Consider the following 11,601-nt stretch of genomic DNA (forward strand, 5'->3'; position numbering starts at 1 on the left):
TTCATCCACAACATCTGCCATTCAATAAAAATATACAAAATATGCTATAAAAACAGAACTCAATGACTGAAGAGAAAAAAATATACACAAGTATCCTGATATCAGAACTTTCTGGCAGGAACTTTAAAGTAACTATGATTAATAGGGTTAATAAAGCTAGAACATTTCTCTAGAGACCTGAAATCTATTAAAAACAGGACAAATGGAAATTGCAGAACAGAGAAATACTTTTAAAAACAATTCAACAGAAAGATCAGATGACCTGTTTCAAAATATATAAAAAGAAATTTTAACATACATACATACACACACACACACACACACACACATAACCTATTTAATACTAACAACACCTAACTGAAAATGTAGTCTCTCTCTCAGTAACTGAGCAAATAAAAATAGTAAGAATACATATTTGAAAAGCACTATGATTCACCAACTTGACAACTTCACCTGGGTGGCATTTATACAACACTATAAGCAAAACCTACAGAATACACAGTCTTTACAAATGTACATGGTACATTTTTCAAAATATACCTTAACATGGGCATAAAATTTCTCAAAATTTCAAAGAACTGAAATCCTAGAGTATACTCTGATTCAAGGAAATTAAAATAGAAATGAAAAAAAAAACAAAAAGAGAACAACAAATTCCAACTGTGTTGAAGTAATATATTTCTAAGAATCCCACACATCAAATAAGATATCAGAATGGAAATTATGAAATATTTTAGGTAAACCAAAGTGGCCTCCAGGACTACATTTATTGGGATATTTGTGGTTATATACTTTAAAAATTATTGGGTATTTTGCAATCTTCTGCTTCGCTTTTTTTTAAATAAGTTATGTTTTGAGATGGCATCTACTCTCAAGGACCCTCAAATTCTTGAGAGACAACAAAAAGTTGAAAAAATAATATTACTGAGTACACGTATGTGTTTAAAGCAAGGGGCACTAGAGGGATGCTCACCAAACTTCTGATAGCGTTTCTCCCTGGGAATGTGAGGGGAAGCTCACTGGGGGGCTTTTAAGATAACTGTATGGAGCTTGAGTCTTCTCTAACGCATTCATATATGTCTTGTGTAACATTTTTACATGAAAAAAGTTTGAAATAACTGACCACTGAGCACGCATCTAGAATGAGGCCTCATGCTTATGCTGTGCCTCTGTGTTCCTCTGGCACACCGTCGTAGCCCTGGGGTCACACCTACCCAGCTTTAAGAAGCACAACCAGAAACAAGGAAGACGATATCACAGAATTGGAGAGTAACCTAAAATAATATAAACTGATTATCTAATTTTTAAATATTACTATTTGTTTTGGGCTCTAGGAGAAAATATTTTATATGAATTTAACTCTCAAGTATAACAAAGTGTGTACTATTATACCTAGGAGGTTACTATCTGGTTATGAGGATATATCCTACAATGTCTTACTTAGGAGATTAATGCCCAGTTAAAAGGTTATACAAGTGTCTTCACTGAAACCCAATTTAATAATACATTTTTTTCAAAAACCTTTAATTTCTAACCTGAGAAATTATAATGCAAATCCCTTTTCACGAGTTCAATGATGCCCTTTACCACAACACTTTTGGAAGGCACGAAAGCCAGTTCCCAATGACCAGAAGTGACGGCCATTCCAAGGAATGCAGGCAACTCATCAACAGGCTGAAGAGAGTAATTGAAAGGCCCAGACTTCTTTATAATCAAAAACTTGCGTGTTAACAAAAGTGTACTAGCAAATAGCACTGTTAGGATGAATTCCACAAATAACGCCACTAATCGCCGTCTCTAGGAGATAGAAAAAAAAAGATTATGGTAAGTGTCGTATGAGTCCATTACCTCTGCAAATGCCTAAATGTTTTATATCAACAGACACTTATTAAAAGAAGATACATAGATGGCAAAAAATGAACAGCTTCACTCTATAATATAGCATTAGTTTCCTGAACCATTTTTTTCTCTCCTTTCTACATGTCATTCTGCTATTATTTCACTCTGTGAGGACTCTTCATATTTGGAAGAGATACCCCCAGCCCTAGAACTGAGAAAAATACAATATAAACTGAAATGCAGTGATCAGGCTGTAAGAATTTTCCCATTGTGGTCTCTTAGCTGTTGCAAAAATCCTATAGATAGTCCAACTTACCTTTAAAATAAAATTCTTCCAGAGAAGACCCATAAATTTGTAAAACCATAAGAAATCCATTCTTCAAGTCTATAGAGGGAGTAAAGATTTTACAAAAAGAAATTAAGATTATATAACAAAATGTAAATTTTAGACAAATAAATTACTTAAATTTGAATTGCTTCATTTTCTAATCAAGCTTAAGGGGATGACAAAAAGAAACAATAAGCATTTGAAATATTTGAGAAGCTTTTTATCCCACATCCTTACTCAGTATCTTCTGAGTTTCTAATATTTATAAAACTTCAAGCACAAAACAAAGATCAGTAAGTTACTGACGCAAGTTTCCAGGTAAATTTGACCAGTACCTTTACCAAAATACTAATTAAGAAATAATACAAAAAAATCATCACCATCAGCAAAAAGACAAAATGGTATGTAAAATCACATCACAGCTATAACCCCCATATGCCACTCAACAATTAGCAAGATTGAAAGTACCTCCATTAATAACATTGCTAATGGGAACAGATTCATTCTTATATTTCATGAATATTTGCTGAATATCTATTAAGTGATATGTTAAGTGTAGGTGTATAATGGGAAACAACAAATAAAACCCTTCCTTCATGGTGTGGGTGTCACGGCAGGCTATTAATAACCCAGGAGCTGAAGTTGAACCATCTAGGCTGATTCCCAGCTCTACCACTATCTGTGTGATCTTGAAAACTTGACTTAAATTCTTGCAGCTACCAGGGAGAGAGCTACAATTCAGGGCCTGGAAGGGGGGACCTTACCTTATAAATAATGATGACACTGAAGGAGACTGGCCTTCCCAGGAACTGCAGGCCAATTTCAAATTTCAGTCTTTGATACCAGATGAAGGTATCCCATATTACAAATGCCTACAGGTGCCTAATATAAGAAAATAAATCCTCTCTGAAAAGAAATAATATCCTGGAGAGTTAGCTATTCCTCCAAACAATTTTTCTGCATGTAATATCTGGCACTCCTTACATCTGAGGTGGAGTTATCTGGACCAAAATTTAAAATAACTGCTTACCATTTTCAAGGCAAAAAACATAGAAGGTTTAGAAATTCCACAAAAGGACATTAGATTAGGATCTCAAAGGGTGAAGGAAGAAGGTCTCCTAGACCTAAGCATAAAAGCTAAACCATAAAATACAAGAAAATAGATAGGAGAATATCTTTGTGGTTTGGACAAACAGAAATTTCCTAAAGTGAATGAAAAAATTACAAGCCATAAAAAAGGGCTTCATCAAAATTTAAATTTCTGCTAATCAAAAAATACCACCGTGAAAATAAGAAGGAAAGCCGCAGAAGGGAATAAAACATTTCTAACACATTTACCTAGTAAAAGACATATCCAAAATATATAAAGCTTTGCCACAAGCCAATAATAAAAATATGACAACCCAAATTTTTAAAAATTGGCAAGACTTTAGAAAGACATTTAAAAAAATATGAGACATCAAGACAGTGACCTAAGTCATTCTCAAAATCATTCTTCCTTCAAGAAGACCAGCTAGTAACTATCCATAGATGAGACACCATTATGAAAACCCCAGAACCAGGCTGACCTGTGTGGGTGGCCCCATCTGGCCGGAGAGCCCAGTGGACAGTTCTGATTCGGATCCAAAGCTAATGAGCCCTACTGGCCATGGAGCCTATCCTACGACCCCATCCATGAAAGGAAGCAAACTGGTTCAGCCACTATGGAATGCAGTATGAAAATTTCTCAAATAATTAAAAATAGATCTACCATTGACACTACAATTCCATTTCTGGGTATTTATCCAAAGGAAATGAAATGACTATCTCAGAAACACATCTGTACTGCCATGTTCATAGCAACAATATTCACAAAAGCCATGGAAACAATCTAAGTGTCCATCAACAGATGAATGGATAAAGAAAATATGATATGTAAAAACACTCTATCTTCAAAAAAAGAAAATATGGTATGTATATGCAATGGAATATGATTCAGCCATAAAAAGGAAATACAATAATGATATCAACAATATGGATAACATTTGAGGGCATTAGGGTAACTAAAATATCTAAGAGACTGAAATACAAATACTGTATGATCTCACTTATATGTAGAATCTGAAAAAGTAGAATTTAGATTGGTGAGTGCTTAGACAAGGGATGGGAGTGAGGGAAATAGGTGAAAATGGTCAAAAAGTACAAACTTCCAGTTATGAAATGAGTAAATTCTGGGGATGGTGACTATAGTTCATAATATTGTATTATATATTTGAAAGTTGCTGACAGAATAAATCTAAAAGTTCTCACAACACACAAAAAAACTGTAACTATATGAGGTGATGTATGTGTTAACTAAGTTTATTGTGGTAATCATTTACAATATAAACATATGTCAAATCATCACACTGTATACCTTAAACTTACACAATGTTTTATGTCAATTATATATATTAAATCTGGAGAGGGGAAGATGTATATATTGCCAAAAAGCACAGAAAACTGATTTTAAAATGGACCAAAGTCCTTAACATACAGCTCACCATAGAAGGCATACAGATGACAAGCATATGAAGGGAGATGAACCATGAGAGACGATGGACTCTGAGAAACAAACTGAGGGTTTTAGAGAGGAGGGGGGTGGGGGATGGGTTAGCCCGGTGATGGGTATTAAGGAGGGCACCATACTGCATGGAGCACTGGGTGTTACACGAAAACAATGAATCATGGAACACTACATCAAAAACTAATGATGTACTGTACGGGGACTAACATAACATAATAAAATAAAATAAAAATTTTTAAAAAAGCATATGAAAAAAAGTTCCATATCATATATCATTCAGTAAATGTAAATTAAAATAACAATGAGATACCACTACACATCTATCAGAACCAAAATCCATAGCACTAATGATACCAAATATGAAAAGTATATAGAGCAAGAGAAACTCTCATTCATTGCTAGTGGGAATGTTAAATACGTAAGCACTTTGGAATGGAAGAGAATTTGGCAGTTTTCTACAAAACTCAACATACTCTTACCATACAGTCCAGAAATTACAGTCCTTGGTATTTACACAAAGGAGTTGAAAAACGTATGTCCATACAAAAACTTTCACAGAGATGCTTATAGCAGCTTTACTCATAATTTACAAAACTTATAAGCAACCAAGATATCTTTCAGTAGATGAATGGATAAATATACTGTAGTACACCCAGATAACAGAATATTATTCAGTGCTAAAAAGAAATGAGGTATCAAGCCATGAAAAGGCATGGAAAATCCTTAAATGCATAATGCTGAATGAAAGAAGCCAATCTGGAAAGGCTACATACTATATGATTCCAACTATATGACATTCAAGAAAAAGCAATACTATAGACACAGGATAAAAAGATCAGTGGTTCCTAGGGCTTGGGGGTGGAGGGAACAGGAATGAATAGATGGAGCCCAAAGAATTTTTAGGGAAGTGAAATTATTCTATATAGACACTATACCAGTGGATACATGTCATTATATACAATCCATAGAATGTATAACAGCAAAAGTGAACCCTAATGTAAACCATGGACTTTGGATGATAATGATGTGTAGGTGTAAAATTCATCAATTTTAACAAACATTACACCCTGGTGAGGGAGTGGTGTGAGGGAAGCTACACATGCATGCGGTTGTGGGTATATGGGAAATCGCTCCACCTTTCCTCAATTTCACTGTGAACCTAAAACTGCTCTTTAAAAAAGTAAAATTTTAACAAAAAAGCACAGGAAAAACTTCTCAACATTGTAAGTCATCAGTGAAGTACAAATAAAACCAAAATGAGATACTTCAACATACACACTAAAAAGACTGACAACACATAACATCTGAGAAGTTGGCTATGGCAAATAATGCTGCAGTAAACATGGGTGCATATATCTTTCCAAATTAATGTTTTCATTTTCTTTGAATAAATACCCAGTAGTGGAATTACTGGATCATTATGATAATTCCATTTTTATTTTTTTTTAAGTTTTAATTTAAATTCCAGTTAGTTAAGATACAGTGTAATATTAGCTTCAGGTGTACAATAGTGATTCAACAGTTGTATACAACACCCAGTGATCATCACAACAATTGCACTCCTTAATCCCCATCACCTATTTAACCCATCCCCCCGTCCACCTCCCCTCCAGTAACCCTCAGTTTGTTCTCTATAGTTAAGAGTCTGTTTCTTGGTTTGCCTCTCTTTTCCCCTTTGCTTATTTGTTTTTTCTTAAATTTCACATATGAGTGGGGGTGCCTGGGTGGCTCAGTCAGTTGAGCATCCAACTCTTGGTTTGGGCTCGAGTCATGATCTCAGGATCCTGAGAATTGAGCCCTGTGTTGGGCTCAGCATGGAGTCTACTTGTCCCTTTCCCTCTGCTCTTCACCCCCCACCCACACTCTCTCTCTCTCTCTCTCTCAAAGAGATATGGTATTTGTTTTTCTCTGACTTATTTTACTTAGCATAATACTCTCTACCTCCAACCATATCATTGCAAATGGCTAGACTTCATTCTTTTTTATGGCTGAGTAATATACCTGTGTGTGTGTGTGTGTGTGTGTGTGTGTGTGTGTGTGTGTGTGTGTGTGTGTGTGTGTGTACACATACCACTTCTTTATCCATTCATCAGTTGATGAACATTTTGGCTCTGTCTAGAGTTTGGCTATTGTAGATAATGCTGTTGTAAACATCAGGGTGCATGTATCCCTTTGAATTAGTACTCTTGTGCCCTTTGGGTAAATACTTAGTAGTACAATTGATGGATCAAAGGACAGTTCTATTTTTGACTTTCTGAGTCACCTCCATACTGTTTCCAGTGTGGCTGCACCAGTTTACATTCCCACTAACGGTGCAAGAGGATTCCCCTTTCTCCACATCCTCACCAATACCTATTGTTTCTTGTGTGGTTGATTTTAGCCATTCCGACAGGTGTGAGGTGATATCTCATCGTAGTTTTGATTTGCATTTCCCTGATGATGAGTGATGTTGAGCATCTTTTCATATGTCTGTGGGCAAACTAGATGTCTTCTCTGGAGAAATGTCTGTTCATGTCTTCTGCCCATTTTTCAATCAGATTGTTTTTTGGGTGTCGAGTTGTATCAGTTCTTTATATATTTTGGATACTAACCCTTTATTGGATTTGATATTTGCAAATATGCTCTCCCATTCCATAAATTACCTTTTAGTTTTGTTTCCTTCACTGTGCAGAAGCTTTATATTTTGATGTAGTCCCAATAGTTTATTTTTGCTTTTATTTCCCTTACCTTAGGAGACACCTATAAAAGTGTTGTTGGCAGCCAATGTTAGAGAACTTACTGTCTGTGCTCTCTTCTAGGATATTTATGGTTTCAGGTCTCACATTTAGGTCTTTATTCGATTTTGAATTTATTTTTGCGTGTGGTGAAAGACCATGTTCCAGTTTCATTCTTTTACATGTAGCTGACCAGTTTTTCCAACATTTGTTGAAGAGACTGTCTTTTTCTCATTGGATAGTCTTCCCTCCTTCTTCAAAGATTAACTCACCATATAGTGGTGGGTTTCTTTCTGGGCTCTCTATACTGTTCCATTGATCTATGTGTCTATTTTTGTGCCAGTACCATACTGTTTCATGATAGCTTTGCAATATAATTTGAAGTCTAGAATTGTGGTATCTCCAGCTTTGCTTTTTCTTTTTCAAAACAGCTTTGGCTGTTTGGGCTTTTTGGTCTAGTTGTGAAAGATCCTGTTGGTATTTTGATAGGGATTTTATTAAATCTGTAGATTGCTTTTGGTAGTATGGACATTTTAACAATAGTTGTTCTTCCAATCCACGAGCAGGGAATGTCTTTTCATTTCTTTGTGTTCTCTTCAATTCTTTCAATTAGTGTCTCACAATTTTCAGAGTGCAGGTCTTTCACCTCTTTGATTAGGTTTATTTCTAGGTATCTAGGTATCCATCTAGTTTAATTTGTCTACAAAATTGATAAACATCTAGCCAGACTTAACAATAAGACAAGAAAAAGGGCCCAAATAAATAAAATTAAAATGAGAAGGAACCAACACTACAAAAATACAAAGAATTATAAGAAAATATTAAGAAAAATTATATGTCAACAAACTGGACAACCTAAAAGAAAGGGATATACCTAAAAACATATAACCTCCCAAACTGAATTAAGAAAAAAACAGAACCAATTTGAACCAATTGCCAGCAATGAAAGTGAATCAGTAATCAAAAAACTCTCAACAATTTACAATTGCACCAAAGACAATAAAATACCTAATGGTCCAAGAACTTTTTTCTCTTGCTCCAAGGACTACAGAACAACACCTAAGCCTAAAAAGACAGAGGCCAGTTCTTTCCCTTTATCCTTTCTAGGGTAAAACAACAGATATGAAGTTATGCACAAAGAGGAAAAGCAGTTTCCCAGTGTCCTGTCAACCCACCTCCTTCACTATTCCCCAGATACATATGGAAGAATCTTAGGGCAGAAGAGGTCTGACACCAAAAGAGCCTAGTGAGGAAATCAACTTACCCTCAATATCCTGTCCCTTGTTAAAATGAAAAACAATCAGAGGCCAGCCTTAGAAATTCCCTGAGCAGACAAAAACAGTTTAAACATACAAAGCTTAATTTAGCTAGGCTAACTCAACCTCACTCATTTCTTGCTTATGCCTCTGGAAATCATAAGCAAAACTTAAAACTGTTTCCCAAAATTGTTATGAGATAACCACTAGCCATTCCCTATCATTTAAAATAATCTAATACCATAACAAATTACTATGAAGAATAAACAGTCAGTGCCTTCTCACACTATAAGCTGCTTTATGACAATAAATGCAATCATTCCATGTTTTGCTTTGAGTGCTCATAGTTCATGAACTGTCTTTTTGGTGTACGCACAAAACTTTAGTAATTACTGCTTAGGTGATTCATTGGTTTTACCTCTACTGTTTCTGAACTTTTAACACCCTAAATACTAAATGCACTGCCACTCCTCTCCATCCCAAACTTGGATGCAACACTGAGGTGGGAGGGAAAGGAGGAGGAAGTTGAAGGGACATGAACCTGGTGTGTCTAAAAAACTTTAGGGCAACCCATTGATGTGTGGGCTCTCAAAAAACAATTAAATGGAGTTACTGAAAATTAAGCCATTACATTGCTTACAGTCCTAAATTCTTAGAATGAGACTTATACTCACTACAATTTATTTCCTCTTCTGAAAAGCACTGAGCTGTTCTGAATGAAACACAGCAGCTTTCTTCTCCTTAAACAGAGGTTATCTTTCCTTTTAAATCTTCTGCCTACTTTACATAAAATGAGGGGACCAAGATGGCTTGAATGTTCCTCTGGGCTGGACTAATACTATACATATGGCTCTCCCTGGTTCTAGGTCCTGACCACCCTTTTCTCTGGGCATCTGCTTTAGAAAACCTTTAATTAAACATCTCTTCTCTGTTTAAAACATATATAACTCTTTTTACAAGCCTCTTTTCCGTTTTACAACCCCAAACTCTCTTTCTGAAGGGCCTGGGAGCCATCCTTTGAAATGTAATCCTCAAGGAAGATAGCACCCCTATTCCCAGTCTCTGTGGGAGGGTAGGAGCTAGCTTCTAACAGGCACCAACAGCAAACACACATGGCCTAATCACAGAGAACCACAGAGAAAACTTCAGGAAGTTACTCAATGTGTTCTCCTGGTCAACCTCCCCTCTACAGTCCTCCAGCACATTCCCACTGTCTCACTCAGCCCTCAAACACCCTCCCATCCCTTGTCTGAGCAGAACTGAGCTCAGACTGAGTTCTGGCCTGTGTTCCCAGTTCCTAGAGCCGTGCATAAAGTCTTCCTTGCCTGTTTAACGTAGTTCAGTGCAATTTCCGCTTTGGCAGAGGAGAACAAAGACACTTGAGCTTCCTGCAACACTTAACTTCCATACCCCTTCCTCTATTTCTTGAACGTTTACTACCTCCTGTCAGTTGAAATATTCTAATGGGTACAAATAGTATCCAGCTTCTTTTACAGGAGGATACTGAGGCTTAGTGAAATCAAGCAATTTACATTAGGTCATTGTGATAATCTGAATGTCTGTGTCCTCCTCTTCTCCCCAGATTCGTATGTTGAAATCCTAACCCCAGTGTGATGGTATCACCATGAGGGACACGCAGCATGTGACGAGCTCATGAGGATGGAGCCCTGATGAATGGGATTAGTGCCCTTATGACACAGCCCCCAGAGAGCTCCCTTGCTCCCTCCACCATGTGAAGGACACGTTGAGAAGATGCCTGTCTGTGAATCAGAAATCAGGCTCTCACCACACACTGAATCTGCGTGGAGCTTTGACGGAAGACTTCCCAGCCTCCAGAACTGTGAGAAATACATTGGTTGTTTTAAGTCACCCAGCCTACAGTATTCTGTTAGGGCAGCCCCAGCTGACTGGGACAGTCACACAGCAAATAAATTCTGGACTCCGCAGGCCTAGACCCACAACACGTGCCTCCAGAGCCCTGGCTTTCAAATACTTGGTACAGCCCAAATAAAATTTTGTTGAATCTGTTCTCGTTAGCTTCTGTGTGTGTTTCGGGGTCCAGAGAAGTGTCTTTTACTTCCTGTGTTTGTTTTGGTGTTTTTGAGGGGGAGGGCACTTTCTCTTCCCTGGGAAGCCCTGGATGCATTCCCCAGAGCAGGGGGACCCGGAGAGAAAAAGGATGGGAGTGAGGTCCAGCGAGGGACACGCAAAACAGGAGGGAGGGTCAACACTGGGTGTGGCGGCCCCTGACAGTCGACAGTGAGGTACAGGTAATATTATATGTGTATCACTTCCAAGGGGGTTTGGGTATCGTTTTGGGGGGAGCAGAGATGGCTGTGGTGGGTTCCAGTGTATTTGGGGGCTTGGGGGTCTTGTGTGGGGTTCGCACTTTCGGGCTCTGCGCTCAGAGTGCGGCCGGCGGGTCGGCCTCCCGGGGGCACTCCAGGGAGCACCCTCCGCCGCCCCGGGGGAATCTGGGGAGAAGACACCAGGGCGGGGACGTCCCACACTCACCGCTCAGGCCTCGTAACCGCCACGGCCACACCTCCACCTCCACCTGTGAGGGACAAGCGTCACCCGCGGCGCGGTGCCTCCTGCCAACGCCTTCCCCAACCGCCCAGCCACCGCCGGCCCCTTCCTCGCGCATGCGCACACGCGCCCAGGCCCCACCCGCCCCCTCGCTCCCCGCAGCCCTCGCGCGCTCAGGCTTCACCACCTTCCCAGCACGCATCTCACTATCCCCCCCGCGTCACTATCCGCGGTCCCCCCCCAACCCCGGGCGCACTGGACCCTCCCCGGGACACCCCAGAGCGTGAGGCCTCACTAAACTCTTCCCTCGCGTACTGCCCCGGGGCCCCACCACCCTGAGGGCCCTACCTCGGGCCCGTTCGCTTGCTCCCAGGCTCTTTGCCTCTGCAC

General features: G+C 38.8%; 1 protein-coding gene across 1 annotated transcript in view; it reads right to left on the minus strand.

Moving 5' to 3' along the window:
* The window catches only part of LOC114202186 (phospholipid-transporting ATPase ABCA3-like), a 176,902-nt gene extending 165,617 nt beyond the window's left edge, over positions 1-11,285 (minus strand). Inside the window, exons 1-3 of the mRNA XM_088020629.1 lie at positions 11,197-11,285; positions 2,156-2,224; positions 1,536-1,797 (exon numbers count right to left, since the gene is read on the minus strand). Of these exons, the coding sequence (XP_087876755.1) occupies positions 1,536-1,797; positions 2,156-2,215 (322 nt within the window). The 5' untranslated portion in view covers positions 2,216-2,224; positions 11,197-11,285. The remainder of the gene's footprint in view (positions 1-1,535; positions 1,798-2,155; positions 2,225-11,196) is intronic.
* Between the last annotated feature and the right edge of the window lie 316 nt (positions 11,286-11,601).

Source organism: Eumetopias jubatus, unplaced genomic scaffold (genome assembly GCF_037043125.1).
Source record: "Eumetopias jubatus isolate StellerSeaLion01/CBP00866 unplaced genomic scaffold, mEumJub1_p1.0 scaffold_91, whole genome shotgun sequence".
Taxonomy (NCBI): domain Eukaryota; kingdom Metazoa; phylum Chordata; class Mammalia; order Carnivora; family Otariidae; genus Eumetopias; species Eumetopias jubatus.